Source organism: Rattus norvegicus, chromosome 5 (assembly GCF_021556685.1).
Source record: "Rattus norvegicus strain SHRSP/BbbUtx chromosome 5, alternate assembly SHRSP_T2T, whole genome shotgun sequence".
NCBI lineage: Eukaryota > Metazoa > Chordata > Mammalia > Rodentia > Muridae > Rattus > Rattus norvegicus.
The window spans coordinates 148,695,775-148,716,846 of record NC_141538.1 but is presented as its reverse complement, the minus strand read 5'-3'; the positions used below and the strand labels follow the sequence as shown (position 1 = coordinate 148,716,846).

The following is a 21,072-nucleotide window of genomic DNA, read 5'->3' as shown; positions in this document are numbered from 1 at the left end:
CTTTTTTTTTTTTTTCGGAGCTGGGGACCAAACCCAGGGCCTTGCGCTTGCAGCAAGCGCTCTACTACTGAGCTAAATTCCCAACCCCTAATTTTTGCTTTTTAAAAACATAGGTTATTATTTTCATGATAAAAATAGCTAATTTCAGCCCTCTGAATCTTTTAACAGATGTAGGCATTTGTCAGTTTGACTCCTAGAACCCACATAAAGGTAAACAAAACAAGCTCCACAAATCTGTCTGACCTCTATACACACTCTTTCAGAGAAACATCATGCACATACACAATAGATAAAAATGTAGCTCTGGCTGCCCTGAAACTATGGAGGCCAAGCTGGTCTTGAACTCAGAGATCTACCTGCCTTTGTCTCCTGAGAGCTGACATGTGCCACTATACCAGGCAATAAGAGCATAAAGAGCTAGTTTTAAATCACATTGCTTTATGTCTCGTATAACAAACTAGCTGAGTTCTGGCAGACTAGGAGAAAATGATGATGTGCTCTGAATTGTACATTACATTGCTCACATGGGCCTTAAAACTGTGATTCTCCTGCTGCAGCTTTCTCAGTCTGACATTACAGGATTATAACACTATGTCCCCGCTAACACATACCTGCTAACGTCTCTGAAGAGACAGAACTCAGGGCTGACCCATGGGTAAAGTTTGCTGAGCATTAATGTGGGCAGCAGCTGTCACTCACGTGCAGCCCTCCCCCTCACCTGCCGTCTGTGTTGTAGTGCAGCTCCATTACTGCTCCGCTGTGTCCCTTCAACGTAGCATAGTTGTCACAGTCTCCATAGACGCTCCACAGTACTGTTGGGAGACACGAAAAGCCACTGTCAGCCACAGAACTGTCACTTGGAAAATGACCAGAAAGTCTTTTTGAAATTACACACCCATGGAACAACATTCAGATCGGCTTTCCTGACACTACACCTGTGTGTGTGTGCTTGCATGAAGGTGTGAAAGGAAATGAGTGCACTTGAACAGAAGTCAGAGGACAACTTTTGGTGGTGTTCGTTGGGCACCATCCACCTTCTTTTTTGAGATAGATCTCTCGAGGTCAGGAACTCACCAAGTAGACTAGGCTGGCCAGCTGACGGGCCCCAGAGTTCTGCCTGTCCACCTCCCCAGAGCCGAGACACAAGCACATGCCACCTTACCCGGCTTTATATGAGTTCTCAAAATTGAACTCAGGTCCTAACTGACTGTGCTGTTTTCTCTCAGCTTTATGAGACAAGATTTATTCTTATTTTGAGTATCTTGCTTGCGAGTATGTATGTATATACAGATATATATGTATATACACACACATATATACATACATATACACACACGCACACATATATACATGAATATATGTATATGTATAGCACATTCATGCCTGGTAACTATGAAGGCCAAAAGAGGGAGTTGATTCCCTGGAACCGGGATTACAGATGGACGTGAGCCACCATGTAGCTAATGGGAACTGAACCTGGGCCCTCTACAAGAGCAGTATCTGCACTCACCTGCTGAGGCATCATTCCAGACCCTCAGCTTTCATTTTTAAAAAGCTGGTACCTTGGGCTGGAGAGATGGCTCAGTGGTTAAGAGCACTGACTGCTCTTCCAGAGGTCCTGAGTTCAGTTCCCAGCAACCACATGGTGGCTCACAACCATCTGTAATGGGATCTGATGCCCTCTTCTGGTGTGTCTGAGGACATCTACAGTGTACTCCTATACATGAAAAAAAAAGTTGGTACCTTTACTTATATGCTTTGAATCTAGAGTCTGAACAGAGGAACATTAAGCTATAGTACCTATGAACCACCTTCTCTTTAGTTCTATTGATTCTTTAAAGCTGTGTGTGTGTGTGTATATGTGTGTGTGTGTGTGTGTGTTTTCACACTCTCACATACCCTCAGGTCAGAGGAGAGCATTGGATTCCCTGGAACTGTATTATAGATAGTTGTGATGTCAGGTGCTGGGAACTGAACTCAGGTCCTTTGGAAGAGCAGCAAGTGGTCTTTTTTGTTGTTGTTCTTTTATTTTATGTACACTGGTGATTTGACTACACATAAGCCTGTGTGAGGGAGTCGGATCCCCTGGAGGAGTTACAGATGGTTGTGAGCTGCCATGTGGGTGCTGGGAATTGAACTCAGGTCAGCAGCCAGAGCTCATAACCGCTGAGCCATCTCTCCAGCCCATTGTTTGCTTTTGTTTTTTTCTGTTTTTTTTTTTTTTTTTTTTTTGAGACAGGGGTTTTTCTGTATAGCCCCGGCTGTTCTGGAACTCCCTCTCTAGATCAGACTGGCCTTGAACTCAGAGACCAACCAACCTTTGCCTCCAGAATCCTGAGATTAAAGGTGTTAGCACGTCCAGCTAGCAACTGCTGAGCCACCCATTCAAACTGTACTTATTTTTTTTTTTTTTTTTTGGTTCTTTTTTTTCGGAGCTGGGGACCGAACCCAGGGCCTTGTGCTTCCTAGGTAAGCGCTCTACCACTGAGCTAAATCCCCAACCCCTGTACTTATTTTTTAAAGTATGGGTATTCTTAATGAGGGTTGAGAATCAGGTAGCAAATGATTTAAGTTAGTTCCTCCTGAAGATTCTGATCTTTCTCCCTCATATATGAGGGTCCTAGGTATGGATTAAGGCCCCATGTTTTTACAAGTAGAACAGTTCTCTCTTTCTTCTTAATGCTCAGTAACCATTAAAGCCAAACTGATGCTCTTACTAAATCAGTTCAAGAGTTGTCTCCAGGGGAAGAAAAAATTCAGCTGCTCTTGGTAGCACGAGCCTGTAATTCTAACACTTGGGAGGCAGTGGCAGGAGGATTAGACATTCCAAAGTCATTCTCACTACATAGCCAGTTTAAGGTCAGTCTGGCGACATGAGCCAGTAGGACAGTAGGAGAATGGAAGAGGGGAGGGGGAAGGAGATGGGGAGAGGAGAAAGAGAGCCAAGAAGATTATTTAACTCCAACCAAAGCAACCCACTTTCCAATTAGCACAACGGTTCCTTCTTCTTATTTACCACATGCACCCGAGGTTGTACCAGAACGTGTGCTCAGCATTTTACCACGCAGCTTTAGCTAACTGTAGCTGGCTTAACCTCCCAAATTAGACAGATGCCAAATTAGACTGATGTCTGATGCCTCCTATGGATGGCACTCAAAATGAAAGAGATCATATTAGCAGAGAGCAGTTAGTAACTCCAGTTCAAACACTGTGCCTTACGTATGAGTCGGTCAAATCCTGCAGAAGCCAGGGTAGATCCATTGGGGTGAAACTTGCAGCAATACACTTCCCCTTCGTGTCCTGAGAGCAGCATGATGGGGGCTTGAAGGGACGAACACCTTGGCGGTCCCTAAACCAAAGACAAGTGTGAGGAATGGAACGCTGGGGGCAGTGCATCTCATCTGCTCAGGGCACAGCACCTCTGCTCACAGAACTCCTCCTGCCTCTGGATAATCCCGTGGACAGTCCAGCGTATGCCCTATGTGCTCTCTCCTTCCTAAGGCTGTTTTTGTTCCACAGCCAACTTTTGACTGCTTGGTCACATTGAACTCCTTTATGCCTCAGGGTCTTAACAGAGAAAGATGTCTTCTATAGAAGCACTCACCTTATTTTGTGTCTGTTAAGTATTGCCTCCCCAGAGTCTGTCTTTCATCACTCACACTATTTTGAGTGAGGCAGCCCCCCTACCCCTTATTCCACTGGGTCCAGGGCACTCTGTCAAAGCCCCATCACTACCTGAACTTCCTTCTCTTACATCATTGCTCATACCTTTCTTTTTCCCCAAAGAAATGAAGCTCTGGTCGTTCTCCATTTTTCTGTCTCTAGTCCATCCAGTTAGCCTTTGAAAAACCCAGTGGGGTACAGTTTATTATGCAAAATAGATTTTGGGGCATGAGCGGGGTGGGGGGGGTCTTTTTTTTTTTCTTTTTTCTTTTTTTTTGGAGCTGGGGACCGAACCCAGGGCCTTGTGCTCGCTAGGCAAGCGCTCTACCGCTGAGCTAAATCCCCAACCCCGAGCGGGGGTCTTAATATGTAGCCCAGGCTGGTCTTAAAAATTTTCAGTCCTCCTAAGTGCTGGTATGACAAGTGTGTATCACTGTGTCAGGCTTAGCAAAGTAGATTTGATTGTGTGGTCTTGCACACTAAACCTAGGCAACCTTGTCAAATAAGAACCAGTGTATTACCAATAATCCTGAAGTCTCTTTAGTAGATCCCAGTATACTTACTTATTTTTATTATCATGTACTAACTACACCAAGTAATGGGTTTTATTACGAAATATCCATAAATGCAGATAATGTCCCATGGTCATACTCATCCAGTATATTTAGTCACAAAAATGTTACCTGTTGGCTAGAGAGATGGCTCAGAGATGCTCTCCTAAAGGACCCACATTCAGTTCTCAGCATCTTCAATGGGCAACTTTCAAGAGCTGTAACACCAGGTTCTGAGAATCCAACATTCTTTTTTTTTTTTTTTTTTTTAAGATTTACTTATTCATTTATTATATATAAGTACACTGTAGCTGTCTTCAGATACACCAGAAGAGGGTATCGGTTCTCTTTACAGATGGTTGTGGGCCACCATGTGGTTGCTGGGAATTGAACTCAGGACCTCTGGAAGAGCAGTTGGGTTCTCTTAACCGCTGAGCCATCTCTCCAGTCCAGAATCCAACATTCTTTTCTGGCCTCTGAGCCCCAACCCCAGCGCACACACACCTAACATATCTAGGCGCTGGAGAAGACAGCACTTGGTAAAACAATAGACCTTGCATTCTAGTACAAAGTGTGAGAAAGGCAGACAAGCAAACCCAAGTAAAACACCCCCTGTTGTGTGCCATGGGAAGAAACAATATGGGTTCCAGAGTGCAGGACACTTCAACCTAAAATACAGTTGTCAGAAGAGCCCCACTGAAAAGCTAGTATCTGAGCAAAGATTTGAAAGAGTCAATAGTTGACCATGTGGGCATTTACAAGAACATCCCAGCCAATGCACCACAGAAAAAGTAAGAACATATATGTGTGTGTGTGTGTGTGTGTGTGTGTGTGTGTGTCTGGAGCCAAGTGACATGCCAGAAAACTAGTAGATGAACAAGGTAAAGAGGGGAATTATTACAGAGAATTTCCTTTTTTTTTTTAGAAGGCAAGGATCAAGGTTACACAGTTCTCTTTCCTTTCAACAGGATTTTGCCATAATAATAGCTTAGATGCTTGAAGTCCTGGATCTTCCAGCCCCAGTTTCTCAAGTGATGATTATAAATGTGTGTATCCAGCTTTTTTGGGGGGTGGGGTGGGAGTGTCTTTCTATGTTGTACAGGTTGGCTTCCAATTCCTTCCCTTAAAATTTTCTTGTCGGTCTTCTGGAAAGCTGGAACTACAGTCCCACACGCCTTGCTCACTTTATTTGTATATTTTAAAGACCACCGCAAAAGGATTTGGTTAAAGAGTTGGGGCAGGAGTACACCTATTTCCTCATCTGAACGTGTGGCGGGTGTGATTACTATTTTACAAGACATGTAGTTAAAAGCATGGGTTCTGATTCAAAAAAGCTTGCTTTCCCCATTTTGCAAAATAACAGCTGCTTCCAGGCTGTTATCAAGATTAACGGAAATTTCACACGCAAAACATCCAAGAACCAACTAATGTTAATTACTATTATAAATGCAGAGAAAGAAAAAGCTGTACCAGGTAGCAAAGCGAGCCACTATCATTCATTTGCATTGCTTCTCCTCTCATTCATTCATTCGTTCACTCTGCCAACTTTCCTGAATGTTTCTTTTATGCTAAATCCCTGAAGATTTAGGATGCGGAAGCTTGGGTCTTGACTTTGAGGCCAAAGTTTTAAATGATTCAATGCCCCGGAAGGGCTAAAAACAGGCGTCTAACAGGGAAACACGTATGGAGCACACACAGAACACAAGGCACCTTTACAGAGGCCTATTTTAACTTCAGGCTCACTGCTTTTCCGTTCCTGCAGAGCTGATACCATCCGTAGGAAGAGGGGTTGGGGGCCGAAGGGGGGATGCCTCCTCACTTACCGTCTGCAGCAATGCCCCCGGAGTCGCCTGCTGTTGCCCGGCTCCGGGGCCGGATCCTGCGGCTCCCAACAGCAACTCATGTCGCGGCCGCTTGACGGGAACCAGGGGTAGCTCTGGGCCCTTGCGTTTCTGCTGCTCGATCATGGCGGCAACCACTACCCTCGGCGCCGCCAGTAACCGCGCCGCCTGCAGCAGGCGTTGCGCAATTGGTTTCAACTGAGTTCTTCCTCCAGAACTTCCGGAAGAGAGCAACCAATCGATTTCTAACATTTCCTTCTGCAACGCCCTCTGAATACACTCTTGCGATTGGTCTCTTCTTGATGACGTCACGAGAACTCCACTCTGGATTGGGTCGCAGAACTGACGTTCTCCTCCGCCCCCTCAGGCGCGCCGTGCATTGTGGGTGAGAACGAGCGGAGCAGATTCAGTGTTCCTAGGGATGAAGCGGCTGTCCTGTTAGGAGCGGACGCGGAGTGAGTGTGTGGGGAATCAGGCGGGTGGTTGTTACAATTTGGAAGTTACGAGTCAGGCCTGAGCCTACCATTTTCAGCTACCAGCTTTGGCAGCGGGGTGTGGCAGGGGATGTCCTCGGAAAGAGTCCCCGGAAAGAGAAGTCCTTTGGTAGGCTGGAGCAGAGCTTTGGGATCTCTGGATGCAGGACTCGAACTCTCAGGCCGCTATTCATTGACAGCTGCTCTGCAGGATGCCGATTCTGGATCCCACTCTGTGCTGGCCTTCCCAGGCCCGACTCCCGGCCTCCAGGCTTCAGTGCCTGGCTTGGCTGAGGCGGCGGACTTAGTTTTGTCACTGCTTTAGCCGTCTTTTCTAAGGACTTATTTATGTCCCCGAGACAGCCAGCGATAAGGAAAGTATCAGATGGCTCCCCAAAGCACAACTTTATTGAGAAGTCAAATAGTCGTGCTTACGTACCAGGCCTTCTCGAAAGTGGTCCATGGGGTTGGGGATTTAGCTCAGTGGTAGAGCGCTTGCCTAGGAAGCGCAAGGCCCTGGATTCGGTCCCCAGTTCCGAAAAAAAGAACCCCCCCCCCCAAAAAAAAAAAAGAAAGTGGTCCAAATGGTATTTATGATGCAGTGCGTTGGAGGTCATTCTGAAGAAACATGGTCCCCTACCTCAGGGTGTGGGAAACGTGTTAAGCAAATCTCACCAGTTGATCGGAAGACTACCTGAACGAGCGATGCCTCATGCTATGAGTTACTAATAGAAGCTTGAAGGCTTTTCAAAAGAAAAGATGGCTGAGCTGTTCCTATCTGATGGGACAGTTCTAATTATGGGACGAGAGAAAGGGAGAACGTTCTGCACAGAACAGCATGTGCAATGCCCTATCAGTTGGGAAGATGACTGAGACACAGTGGGTCTGAGCGGGTGTGCTGAGAGAGAGTGATTGAAGTGACTATGGTATGGGATGAACCCGGAGGTCATGAAGATTTGCAGGAAGTTGAAGCTTTTACTTTAAAATCAATAGGAAGCCAGTCAAAGTTTTCTCTCTTCTCCAGAATGTGGTGCAGAAGATGGCTTGATCCCTCAGACTTAATGGTGTGATGAAACTGGAGAGATAAGGGGAGGTTTACTGGGAACAAATAGACCATTTTGGGAGCATGAACAGTAGTTCTGATCAGCAATGTCAGTGAGAATCAAGGTGAGGTGGGACTGAAGACAGGTTTAACAGTTTCTTGGGATAGCAGGGAAGTAAATTGGATAGGATTTGGTGATGATGGATTGGATGATGCCTAAGAGAGGATTATGTGCTTAGTCCCAACATTGGAGGCCGAGAGACTGGAGGATTGCTACAAAACCAAGGCTAGGCTGGGCAACATTGGGATCTTTCAACTCACACCAGGCTGCTAGCATGACACCTTGTTTCATCCCCCTCCCCCCACCGCCCAAAACAGGGTCTAAATATGTACTTCTGGCTGTCCTGGAACTCACTATGTAGACCAGGCTGGCCTTGAACTCAGAGATCTACCTATTTCTGCCTCCCAAGTGCATGTATATATTTGTTCCTCATGAATGCCTAATGCTAGCATGTGAACTTCCATGGAGGTGCTAGAAACTCTAACCCCAAGTCCTTTGCAATTGTGTCTTCACTAGGGTTTTATTACTGTGAACAGACACTATGACCAAGGAAACTCTTATAAGGACAACATTTAGTCGGGGCTGCCTTACAGGCTTAGAGGTTTAATCCATTGGTGCAGGAGGAGCTGAGAGTTCTATACCTTCATCTTCTAGAAGATTGAATAGCAGTGTCGAAGCCCACCCCCACAGTGACACACTTCCTCCAGCAAGGCCACACCTATCCCAGCAAGGCCACACCTCCTAATAGTGTCACTCACAGGGACAAGAATATACAAACCACCACAAAGAATGACAAGTACTCTCAACTAATGAGACATCTCTTTCTAGCCCTTGCGTAGTGAGATTCTAGCTCACAAAGCCAGGGGCTGGGGCTGGGACTTCTGGGTTCAGTTCTTAGCACTGCAAGAAGACCTTTCCCATCAAATAAAAGTTTAAAAACTGGTTAAGGCTTCTGTTCTGTGGGAGGAGCAAACAAAAAAAGCTTTAGGCAGGGTAGAGTGAGTGGTACATGCCTTTAATCCCAGCACTCAGGAAGCAAAGGCAGGTGGATATCTGTGAGTTCAAGACTAGTCTGTTCTACATAGAGAGTCAGGACAGCCAGAGCTACATACAGAGAATCTGTCTCAAGAGAGAGATTTGATGGGGGGGGGGGTGTCTTAAGATATAGCTCTTCCTAATTTTATTTAGATTTTTTTAGAATCATTATTTTATGTGCATAAATGCTTTTCCTGAATGTATGTATGTGCACCATGTATAAGCCTGGTGCCAGAGGAGGCCAGAGGAAGGCATCAGATCCCCTGGGAGTGGAGTTACATACTGTTGTGAGCCACCACGTGGGTGCTGGGAACAGAACTTGGCTCCACTGGAAGAGCAGTGCTCTCTCCAGTCTTTCTCATTCTCTCACAGCCTAATTCGGCAAGGAACCACTTAAGCGTATTGCTCTTTCCATGACTAATGTGTGTGGAGAGGAACTAGGATGTCTGCCCTCATTTTGAGTGTCCCAGTGCTATTATAGATTCTATACTTGGCTAATTAACTTTTTAAATGTGGTAGCGACTAGTAAAGGCCTCTTAATAGACTCACGAAGTTCCAATTAATAACACCCGTTCTGTGATGTGAGGCAAGGGATGCTGGGCAGAAGGAGGGAAAGTCTGGAGGTGAAAGTGCTTAGCTGGGAAGTAGGAGAGGGGCATTCAGTCATTTCTCTAGAATGGGCAGATCAGCCTCTGTCCTGTGTACTTCCTTTAGTGTGTACATGTTCCTGTGTGTAGGTGTGCATGCATGCACATGAATGGAGATGAGAGATTGATACTGAGTATCTTTTTCAGTTGCCCTCCACCTTATTTATTGAGACAGTATCACTAAACCTGATGCTCCCTGAGTCCACTAGATCTATCTATTGGCTACCTACCCCCCCAGGGATGCTGGCGTCACTGCCTCCTCAGCTGGGATTACAAGCTGCACATCTGGGCCCAGTTTTTATACTTGGGTGCTGGGGATGGAAACAAGTTTTCATAATTACAAGGCAAGCCTTTCTGACTGAGCCTTCTCACCAGCCCCAAAAGTATACATTTAAAATTGAAAGCACATAGAAAAGCTGGAGAAACACTCAGCCATTAAGACCTCTTGTTGCTCTTGCAAAGGACCAGGGTTCAGTTCCCAGCACCCACATTGGGTAGTCACAACCAAACTTAACTCCAGTTCCAGGGGATCTTCTGATGCTCTCTTCTACCTTTAGTGTTGCACATGCTCAAGTGCGAACACACAAACACACACACACACACACATACACAGAGAGAGAAATAAAATTTCCTTTTTTACTGTATAACTTTGATTGGCAGGAACTCACTATGTAGACTAAGCAGGTTTCCAACTCAGAGATCTACCTGCCTCAGCCTCCTTTTTTTTAGAGGGAGGGGTTCAAGATAGGGTTTGTCTTGGGCAGCTCTGGCTGTCCTGGAACTTGCTCTGTAGACCAGGCTGGCCTTGAACTCAGATCTGCCTGCCTCTGTCTCCCCAGTGCTAGGATCAAGGGTACAGCACCACTACCCAGCTAAGACTTCTGTTTTTGATGTTTTTCAGGCTTAGCCAAGAGCGTTAGACTCTGGGATCAAATTCTGCTGTTGCTAAGACGTGTGTGTGTGTGTGTGTGTGACTATGTATTTCAGGCTGTCTTCAAACTTTCTCTTCTTTTCACCCCACCTGAGTATTCGTGCATGCTAGGCATTCTATTACTGACCTATATCCCCAGTCATAGGCCTCAGGCTTTCTGTGTAGCCCAGGCTAGCCTCAAACTTATGATCATTTCCTGTTTTAATTTCCCAAGTGCTGGGATCATTGGCAATACAGGCAGAGGTCACTACACCCAGCTTCATTGCTAGGTGATCTGATTCCCAGAAGCTGTTTATTAGTAATGTACATAGAATGGAAGCTATGTTTCGAGATGTATTACATGTATCTGAACAGCATAGTACCTGGACATAGTAAATACTTGGTAAATGTTGTTTTCTTACCATTCTTACATGTGTGACTTTTTTTTTTTTTTTTGACAAGGTCTTACTATATAACCTTGGCTAGATTGTGGCTCAGCTGGCCTGAGACCCTTCTTTCTGATGTTTTTGAGATCTAGGCACACATGCCCTTTCTTTCCAAAGTCATCCCATGACAAATGAGTAACAGCAGTAGTGATAAAAAGAAGGAGTACCACGCAGGGATGATGTCACTGGAGTAGTGATTTAGGCGGGTAAGGCAGGAAGATTGCTTCATCTCAGTTCAGCAGGGGTCTAGAACCGGCCTGGGCCATACAGTGAGACCACATCTCAAAACAGTGACGGTGGCCATGCAGTTCAGTCGCCAAGTCTTGTACAGCATGTACTGGGTTCTAGATTTGACATCCCTTATCATAAACGAACAAAACTGATCTGAATAAAGCCAAGCATGGTGCACATGCTGTCATTCCAGCACTGAGGAGGCAGATGCAGGAAGACCCTCGCAAGTTCAAAGATAATCTAAGCTACATAGGAAAACTCTTGTCTCAAAAGAACCCCAAAAAACAAGGCGAGGAAGATGGTAAGGGTACTTGCTGTGCAGGGGTGAGGGCCTGAGTTCAAAACCCCAGAGTCCACACAGAAAGCTATGGCTACTTGTGCGTATGAATCCAGTGCTGTAGCAGAGGAAACAGGGTTCACTGGGGCTTGTTGACTGCCCGACTAGATCCAGGTCAGTGAAGAGATCCTGTGTCAAGGGAATGAGATGGAGTGCCCGCCATGTGCACCAATATACAGGCATGCCCATATACCATATACACAAATAAATGTAAGTGAAATGAAAAGCACCAACAGCATCCAGATGAACTAACCTGTGTAGACTGAAAGTTCTGTAGCCTAGTGACTGGGTAAGTAACAGATCAGAAGAAGTGACATCCAGGTTCCCAGATGTCCCACAATAAGAATGCTGAGATGGGATGAGAGTCCATTGTGTAGCCTGATGTTACTCCTTTTTGGAGGTTATCCATGGCCTGTCTGCACATTTCTTTCTTTGTGTTTCTGAGGATGAACTTAGGGTTTCATGCTGAGTGCTAGACAACTCTGCCATTGGACTCCATAACCAACCCTCTTCATTATTCCTCATTTGTATGTGTTATATGTGTGTTCATGTGTGTGTGCGTGGGTGTGTGTGCACAGGTGGGGATGCATGGAGGCCAGAGGTGGATGTTCAGTATCTTCCTGATCACTCCTCACCTCGCCTTTTGTGGTCGTTTGTTTGAGACTGGGTTTCACTGTGTATCTTTGGCTGTCATGGGGCTGACCTCCAAATCCCAGAGGTCTGCCTCCTATGCCTTCCGAGTGCGGTGATTAAAGGTGCAATCACCAGGACTGACCTCTTTACCTTTTCAAATCCACTAAGTCCATCCACTAAGCCTAGAGCTCAGGAATTTGGCTAGGCTATCTGGTCCGTAGATCACTGACTTGGGATCCATCTGTCTCTACCTCGTACCACTGTGGTTACAGACCCATGCCACTGAGCCTGGATTTGTATGTATCTGAACCCACGTTTATACAGTAGGCTCTCTGTGACCGAACCATATCCCCAGCCCCTCCTCCTTCTTTAATACCGATGTCTCTCTAATTGTTGTTTCTTTCCGAAAGGACGTTTGAATTAGCTTTAGCGGAAGAGAAATGGAGGAGCCGTAGACTATTAAGGATGAATTCAGGAAGGCCTGAGACCATGGAAAACTTGCCTGCACTGTATACTATTTTTCAAGGAGAGGTATGTTTTACAATTTGAAACTTCCCCTTTAGAGTATGGAAGCATTCGAGGGAGGAAAGCATCCGGGTTATCCCATTTGAAACTATCTTTGATGGGAAATGCTCTGGGGCCTGGGACATGCAGACCTTCTCTGAGCTACAGACTTCTGGGTACTTACACCTCAGAGCATCTCTGCCTTAGAGTTTAAACTTTTTGTTTTCACAAAGCGGGTCCCTTTACCAGTCTTTTTTCAATTTAGCAGATGGAATCGTTATCTATTTGGTGCCAAAGCTAGAAATGTGGTCATTGTACTTGATTTCATCCTTCGACTCACTGTTGGTCTTTGCTCTCTCCCTCCTTCATGAGTCCTAATTAAACCTCCAGTCTGCGAGGTGATCCATGCCTCTGCTGCCCTGTAGTCCAAACTCTGCGTCTCTTGCTTGGCTCTGACTGGAGTTGCCTGCTTCCATTGTAGCCCCTCTCCAATCTGCTCATGACTGCACCCAGATTATCATTCCAAAACAGGTTATGCCCAGAAATGTGGCTCAGTTGGTAGAGTGCTTACCCAGCATGCACTTGGGTTCCATTCCCAACACCACAAAAGCCAGGGTGTGCTGCTGTGAGCCTGTAATCCTAGCAGTGTGGAGGATCAGGAGTTCCGCTCAGGCTGTCGGGCTTGGCGGCAAGCTCTGTGCCTGCTAAGCCACTTGACAGCCCTGGTTCTGTTTAATTTTGAGGCCGGGCCTCACTCTGTAGCCTAGTCTGGTCCCAAACTTACTTTGCAGTCAAGCCTTGGTCTCAAGTCACAGCAGTACTCCAGTGTCAGCCTTCTACATGTTGGGAATTATGAGCGTGAGTGTTGGCCTAATGTATGTTTTTATGGATCATCATTAAGAAGGGTGGTTGGAGGGGAGGTAGAACTTCACAGCCTTTCAAAAAAATTTATTGAGGTAGGGTCTCACTTTGTAGTCCTGGCTGGCCTAGAACTCACTATTTAGACCAAATTGGTCTCAAACTCAAGAGATCCACCTACTTCTGTCTCCTGGGTGCTGGGATTAAAGGTGTGTGTCATTGACACATCCAGCCTTTAATTTTTTCTTTGTGTTCTAGACAAGGTCTCTACAAGGTAATCAAGGTTGATCTCTATCTTCCTTAGGATTTCTGTTGCTTTGATAAAACACCATAACCAAAAGCAACTTGGGGAGGAAAGGGTTTACTTTACTTCCACATCACAGTCTATGTAAGAAGTCAGGGCAGGGGTTGGGGATTTAGCTCAGTGGTAGAAGCCTGGAAATAGGAACTGATGTAGAGGCCGGGGAAGAAGACTGCTTTTGCCTTGTTCCCCTGGGCTTGTTTAACCTGCTTTTTTCTTACAACTCAGGACTGCCTGCCCAGGCATGACTCTGCCCACAATGGGATGGGCACTCCACATAAGTCATTAATCAGGAAAACGCCCCCACAGGCCTCTGGTGAAGGCGTCTTCTCAGTTGACGTTCCTTCTTCCTGGATGAGCTTGGGCTGTGTTGACAACAGACAAGACGGTCTACAAGTCTAGTTGTGTGTCCAGGCCAGCTTGGAACTCGTGATTCCCTTCCCGCTAGCTCCAGAGTGCTGAAGAACTCCGTAGTCATGATGCTTTCTCGGCAGCACATGGTGCACGGTTCTCAGACACACTGGTGCATGCTGGTTAGTGGATGCTTCCCAGTCTGCTCTCTGTACTTGACAAGTGGAGGCAAGGGGATCTTATTTGTGTAGGCTAGCCTGGGCTACAGAGCGACAGCCTGTCTTGAACAAACCAATTAAAAGAACAGTCCCGGGAGGCAGAGGCAGGTAGATCTGTAAGTCTGAGTTCAGCCTGGTCTACAGAATGAGCTCATCAGCTAATATTTACATGAAGGACCAGTTTACATTAAGATTGAAAACAATAGCCAGGTGTTTATCGAGCATTTGGGAAGTAGAGGCAGCCTAATCTCTGAGTGCAAGATCAGCCTGGTGTACATAATAAATTTTAGGCCAGCCAGAGCTACAAAGTATGACCCCATCAAAAAACATACTTGAAAACAAGCAAAATTAAAAAAAAAAACTTCCGAAGTGTGCTAGTGTGCGTGCGTGTGCAACCGAGTACGTGTGCCCCAGTGCGTGAGACACACACACACACACACACACACACACACACACACACACACACACACACAGAGTGTTATGAATTTCTTCATAAAAGTAACTCCTTTTAGAAGGTGAGAAGGCTCTTCTCAGAAGCTCGGTAATCCCCCAGTGGTTAATGAATGACCAGGCTATGTTCTAAATCTGCCAAGTCTGTTCTCTCCAATCTAGCTGGGACTGATTGCAGGGTCACGCTGAAATGTATGTATGAAGGAACCAGGAGCCATGCGAGAGAACGTTTTAAGAGAGCGGCAGTGGAGAGGGAGGCCAGGTCAGGGTGTCTGGATGCTTCTGCTACAGTGATAGCCACAGTGGCAGTTTTACTTCACCAATGCCTTGGAATGATTTATCTCAGAAATCCATATTCTTTTAAAAACAGGTTAGGCATTTTTTTCTTTCTTTCTCCTTTTTGAGACAGGATTTCTCTGAGTGTTCTAGAGCTAGCTCTGTAGACCAGGCTGGCCTCCAACTCAGAGATTAGATGCCCTTGCCTTTGCCTCCTTAGTGCTGAGATGACAGGTGGGTGCCCCCTCCTCCCAGTAGGCATCTGTTTCATAAGTTGTTTTTATTTCATTCTCACTGACTTGGTACCTGGTATACATAGCTGGTATAGAAATGATGGCGTACAACTGTCCCTCCGGCTGGTAGTGTGAGTTGTCCTTAGCAGGGATGGTGGCAGTGTTTAGTGACTGAGCAGGTGCAAAGTCAGTATCCATTTTCTTCTCATCCTCTGAGATCTGCCGCCAGTGTCTGTTAAACATGGCGGGGGTGCAAGGACAGCAGTGGGAACTAGGGTTTGTCTGAGATTCACCACAGACAAAGGAGATGCCAGAGGGCGACCAGTATTGGTAGAAATGTCACTGGAGTCAAATTAAAGAATGCTCTGTGCCTGGATGCGCTACTCTCCAACGCTGAACCAGGAGTCCTGAGCCTGGGTTTCATCATTTACATTGTGAAGAGAACACGTTTCAGGACCAACACAGACTCTTATCTAAAGAAGGAAAGTCATTTTACCCAAGGCCTGAGTTTCTGTTGAGATAATGGCTGAATTTCTCCCCTCACCCGCCCTCCTGAGTCATTTGAGTGATTATTCTTGGGACCCCAGGAAGACAGTGTGCTCATCCGTGGCAGGTGCCATCCTGTTCATTTCAACTCTGACGGCACCCTAGGCGACACAGGGGAGACACCTGGTGCAGGAAGGAGGCAAGAACACCTTTCCTCACTGAAGACTTGCACGCTTTTCCTCTGAAGCTCATTACCCTCTCCCTTTGGGCGAGGCAAAATTAAGGTCTGTTATTACCTCTAAAGATGATAATGTGGCCCTGGAGTCTCAGGATTGAGAAGTTATTTTGTCTTAATTTACGACAGCAAGGTGGTTTGGGCCCTAACTTCCAGATGGTGTTGTTGAGTTTCTCAGATAACCGTGATCCTTAGTAGTGCCAGTATGAGCCTGCTCACCTGTCTGTCTGTCAGAATCCCAGAGCAATGTCAAAGTGCTTTAGCTGAGACATTTGTTTTTATTTTTGTTAAAAATGGGAAGACTTGGGGCTGGAAAGATGGCCCAGTGGTTAAGAGTATTTGCTGCTCTTACAGAGGACAACACATGGTGGCCTGTGACCATCTGTAACTCCAGTTCATGGCGATCCAGTGTCCTTTCTGATCTTTCTAGGCAGCAAGCACGTGCATAGGGTGCATGCACTAATGCAGGCAAACACTGATTCATAAAATAAATATAATTTTTCTTTAAAAAATGGGAGATAGTTCTCCATCTAGGACCATTTTCACAAGGAACAAATTGCTTTGTGGACTTGGGTAAGTGTTTGGCATCTCTGGCCTTCAGTTATTTCATTTAAAAACTGAGAGGATGAATCAGCTTATGTCTTTGTTGTTTTGAGACGGAATTCCACTCTGCCAATACACATGAGCTCACGGCAGTCTTCCTGCTCCTCCAACCCTTTTTCCCTGTCCCCATCCCCTCAGGCTATGCACACTGTGCCTGGCTGGACCAGCTCGTTTTAATGTCTTTTCTAGCATCTTTTCTTACCTTTTAAAAATACTTATCTTTATGTCATGCGTATGTGTGCTTCCCTTTGTGTGTGTGGCTATGCACCACAGGCATGCAGTGCCCTTACAGGCCTGCAGAGGGACTGGAAATGCAGATGGCTGCCAGCCGCCCTGTGGGTGCCGGGAACTGAACCTGAGTCCTCTGTATGAACAAGTGCTCTTAACCCTGAGCCATCTCTCCAGCCCCTTTAGTAGCTTTCTTAAAGCCCTTCTGGTTCTGACTTGTTGTGATCTCTTAATTGTATTGTTTTGTTGTTGTTTTGTTTGTTTGTTTTGTTTGAAACTGTTTTATCCTTACTTTCCCATAGCTTATTCCTTTGTATACCTCAGGAGAATTGAATGTTAGGGTTATAACCCTTTCTTCATGGTGGCTCTGGAAAGAATACAGTTTCACCTCATGGTCGGCCATGCCTTCTATAAAGTGAATTGGAGGCCTGCCTGCCTGCATTACCTGAGATCCTCTGTCAAAAACAATAAAGAGGAAAGCTTGATTCTCAGTTGTGCAACATTGATTTTTTATTTTGTCTTTATAGGTTGCTATGGTGACAGACTATGGAGCTTTTATCAAAATCCCAGGCTGTCGGAAGCAAGGTGGGAGCCCTTAACGGGGAATTCAGCACTTCCACTCATTCTACGGCCCCACGTCCTCGCTCTAGGGCCTACATTTTTCAGATAGTTGCTTGTTTATCTTACTCTGTTCTCAGTGGAGCGATAGGGATAAAGAGTTTTGTGTGTGTGTGTGTGTGTGTGTGTGTGTGTGCGTGCGCGCGTGCGTGTGTGTGTGTGCGTGTGTGTGTGTGTGTGTGTGTGTGTGTGCGTGTGTGCGCGTGTGCGCATTGCGTGCATGCCTTGATCTTAGGCTTACCAGCCTCTGTTAACTGAGCACCAGATTGATGTTTGTTTTTAGAAGAGACTGGAGAAGCATTTTAGCCGTATGTGGTGGCTCAAGCTTGTAACTCAGCACCCAGGAAGCAGAGGAAGGAGGGATGCCACAAGTTCGAGAGCAACCAAAGACTACAGAGTGAGGCTCTGTCTCAAAAGTTAAAATCACAACAACAAAGGAGCTAAGGAGATGGCTCTGAGAACACGAGGAATTGTGTTCACTCCCCAGCACTCACATAAACAGCCAGGCCCGGCATCCATTGTTGTAACCCCAGCACTGGAAGGCAGAGACAGTGGATCCTGAGAGCTCACTGGCTGCCCTGCCCATCATGTTCAGTGAGAGACACTGACTAAGGGCACACACGACAGCAGAGGGTGCCAGAGGAAGACATCTGATGTCCTACTGTGGCTCCTGCATGCACATGTGCACTTACACACACACACACACACACACACCTGGAAACACAAAAGTAGGCTGATCTCGGAGACAATAGAATGAAGAAATGAAAAATGAATCTTGCCGCGTACCATGGAGCATCCCATGGTAGCCTAGGAGAGATGAATGCAGGAGGACTGAACTTGGAGCTAGTGAGGACCACGTGATTAAAAACTGCACGTCATAGCTTATGCCTTTTTGGTTCTTTTTTTTTTTTTTTTTTTTTTTTTTCGGAGCTGGGGACCGAACCCAGGGCCTTGCGCTTCCTAGGTAAGCGCTCTACCACTGAGCTAAATCCCCAGCCCCACTTATGCCTTTAATTTTTCCAGCTCTCCGGGGTCTATTATGGGAGTATCGCACTTGAGTGTGAGACCAGCTCCTGCCATGAGACCAGGCCACAGAAACAGGAGCAGGCTCAGTAGGTAAAGATACCTGTCATGGAGAGTCAGAGGACCTGAGTTCAAAGTGCTGCCCCCATGTGGTAGAAGGAGAGAATTGACTCTTGCAAGTTCTCAGACCTCCACGTGTGTCCCCGTCACACCCATACAATTAGTAAAAACATAATAAAAGCAAACCAGTAAAAACTAAAAGGTTGGCATGGTAGCATACACTTTTAATCTTAGCATTCAGGAAACACAGGCAGGGGGATCTCAGTAAGTTCCTGGCCCTCCAAAGCTGTAGTGAGAGGCTCTGTCCCAAAAACTCAAAAATCAACCACAAAAAAAAGCAAACATGAAGCAAGGCAGATCTCAGTTTACTGACGTGGGAAGAATCTAAAATAATAAGAATTTAAAACCAGTCGCAGAGCATTCGTGGGCATTCCCTCCCTTCCCCTTTCACCCCTTTAAAGAGTGCACCGTCTCTGTGTTTTAAATGACTGTCCTTTCAGAAACTATTGAACACATTCCTCCCACAGGCCTCCTGTGGGGAGTTGGCTTGCGAGAGGAAGTACAGAGGAGAGGGATTTTTCAGCCTTTGGAGTCTTTCATAGTTTTTTTCTGTCAGAAAGCTGCAGATCTGTGGCTCCATTAGCCTCGGTGACAACTGTGTGGCACATTTCATCCTTGCGTTTAGTGGCTTGCCTGTGGTCTTCAGGCTGGCAGGCAGCAGTCTGTAGTTAAGTTCCGGGTTTTATGTCGGCTGGGACTGGGAAGGTGGAGCTCATCCCAACCTCAGGACTCATGCCTCTTCCTGCCTAAAGACAGATTTTCTCGTTAGTGTGCTCGCCACGGCTGCTGGTGCCAATTTCGTGTGGGCATTTATGTGACACTTTGGGGACAGTGTGGAGAGGAAAAGCCTGCTACCTTTCAGCAGTCAGTTTTCACCTCACTCGTGGCTGTTCCCTGTCAGACCATACCTGTGATAGTGGCTGACAGCTGACAAGTGCATCTGTCGGGCTGACAGCTGTGTCAGACGCGCAGCGAGAGCTCAGGAAGCCAGATAATTAGGCGGGCATCTGAGCTCTGATCCTAACGTCCTATGTAGGTATGCTGGATAACTGGGCAGACGACTTCGCTACAGCGTGTCTAGCTTCTCCAAAGAGGGACATCATTAGGTGTGGCCTTGGAGGATGCGAGCATGAGTTAACTGGTCTGGTCAGAACGTAGCGTCTGTCTTTTAGGGAGGTGCTAATTTGAATTACTTTCTCAGAGTCCGTTCGTAGAATCCTTTAACCGCTATCAAGTTAAAGATACCTTCCTGATATTCAGGTCAAAACTAGTCTTTCTTTTTTTTTTTTTTTTAAACATTCACTCGTTTTGTGTGTGTGAATGGGGGGGCCTTGAGGACATGCCATACACTTGTGTGGGAGTCAGATCATAACTTGGAGGTACTCTCCCTCTACCGTGTGGGCTCTGGGTTTGACCTCAGGCCGTCAGGATGGTGGCAATTGCCTTACCCACTGAACCCTCTCCGTGGCCCTAACCTCGCCTCTGCGGTGTTGCTCAATAGAACTCAGTGTGCTGGTTGTAATGTTAGAGATTTGTTCTCAGTAGTTGTGTCACACAAACCAGATTTTTCACTTTTTTGGATACCAACAAGATATTCAACAACTCTCAGTTCTGTTCTGACATATCAACCTTGACTTGATATCAGGTCCAATTGTTAAAGGGATTCTGTCCCACGAGATTGCCATCTCTCAGGTACCCCTAAAGAGGACCAGCCAGTCTAACTTGGAGGTGTCCATGACCCCCTACTTAAGTTTGGTAATTAATGTAGATCAGGTATTGTGTTCACCTATAATTCCAGCACATGGGAAATAAAGGCAGAGAGATCAGAAATCAGGCCAGCCTTGCTACATAATGAATTGGAGGCCAACCTAACCTGGGCTACATGGAACTCTGTTTAAAAAATGAGCAGGGTAAGTGAAGCACTCCTTCACTCCCAGCCCTTAGGAGGAGGCAGAGGCAGACAGGTCTGAGTTCCAGCCAAAGCTATTCTGCAAGCCCCTGTCACAAACAAACAAAACACCATAGTAAAAGTTCACATAACTCATCAGAGCGTTCGTTCACCCTTGCTGGTTTACAGTAAGTGCAGTTCAGGAACAAACAAACAGCGGAGGTTAGTGGAGTGGGGCGAAGGCACTTGTGAAGTCTGCTCTCTCCAGCAGTGCCATACTCTGTGCCAACGCATGAGCTGCATGGATGCGTTCAGGGACTGCTGTGTACTCAGATATGTGCAGGGACTGTTGTGTAGACAGATACGTGCAGGGACTGTTGTGTGACAGATACGTGCAGGGACTGTTCTGAAGGCCACTTGCTCCCCACTCCTCCTACATTCCTGGCTCTGGGAGTTGGATGGATGGCACTGAGTGTTCCTGGCCTCTCATTATTGGATTCTTCCTGTGACCACCACAGCCAGAGACTATGTCACCTTGCTGGCATAAACTCGGGTATGATCAAAGGGGGCTTCTTAAAACTAGTAAAACATAGTCCTGTTACTCAGATAATCATGTTTTATGGATTCTTTGCTGGAAACAAGGACAAAGACCAAAACAGTACACACACACACACACACACACACACACACACACACACACACGTATTTTCAGGTTTTATTATTATCGTTGGCATACATGGGTGTCACAGTGCACATGTGGATGTCAGAGGACAGTTTTCGAGAGTCAGTTCTCTTTTTCCACATTAGTGA

The 21,072-nt window shown here is 46.2% G+C and overlaps 2 protein-coding genes across 7 annotated transcripts in view; one reads left to right on the top strand and one right to left on the bottom strand.

Annotated features, from left to right (window-relative positions):
• The window catches only part of Snrnp40 (small nuclear ribonucleoprotein U5 subunit 40), a 33,157-nt gene extending 26,937 nt beyond the window's left edge, over positions 1–6,220 (bottom strand). The window contains exons 1-3 of the mRNA NM_001134556.1: positions 6,038–6,220; positions 3,220–3,349; positions 719–812 (exon numbers count right to left, since the gene is read on the bottom strand). Of these exons, the coding sequence (NP_001128028.1) occupies positions 719–812; positions 3,220–3,349; positions 6,038–6,181 (368 nt within the window). The 5' untranslated portion in view covers positions 6,182–6,220. The remainder of the gene's footprint in view (positions 1–718; positions 813–3,219; positions 3,350–6,037) is intronic.
• Positions 6,221–6,425: 205 nt separating this feature from the next.
• Positions 6,426–21,072, top strand: part of Zcchc17 (zinc finger CCHC-type containing 17) — a 41,792-nt gene continuing 27,145 nt past the window's right edge. For 2 of the 6 annotated variants that reach the window (NR_172648.1, NM_001109267.2), the window contains exons 1-3: positions 6,426–6,510; positions 12,281–12,401; positions 17,141–17,198. Coding sequence is in view for 1 of the 6 variants with exons in the window: in NM_001109267.2 (NP_001102737.1) it covers positions 12,336–12,401; positions 17,141–17,198 (124 nt within the window). In the remaining 5 variants the exon portion in view is untranslated. The remainder of the gene's footprint in view (positions 6,511–12,280; positions 12,402–17,140; positions 17,199–21,072) is intronic. The other 4 variants (NM_001395614.1, NM_001395613.1, XR_015620008.1 and 1 more) reach the window with 3 other exon arrangements.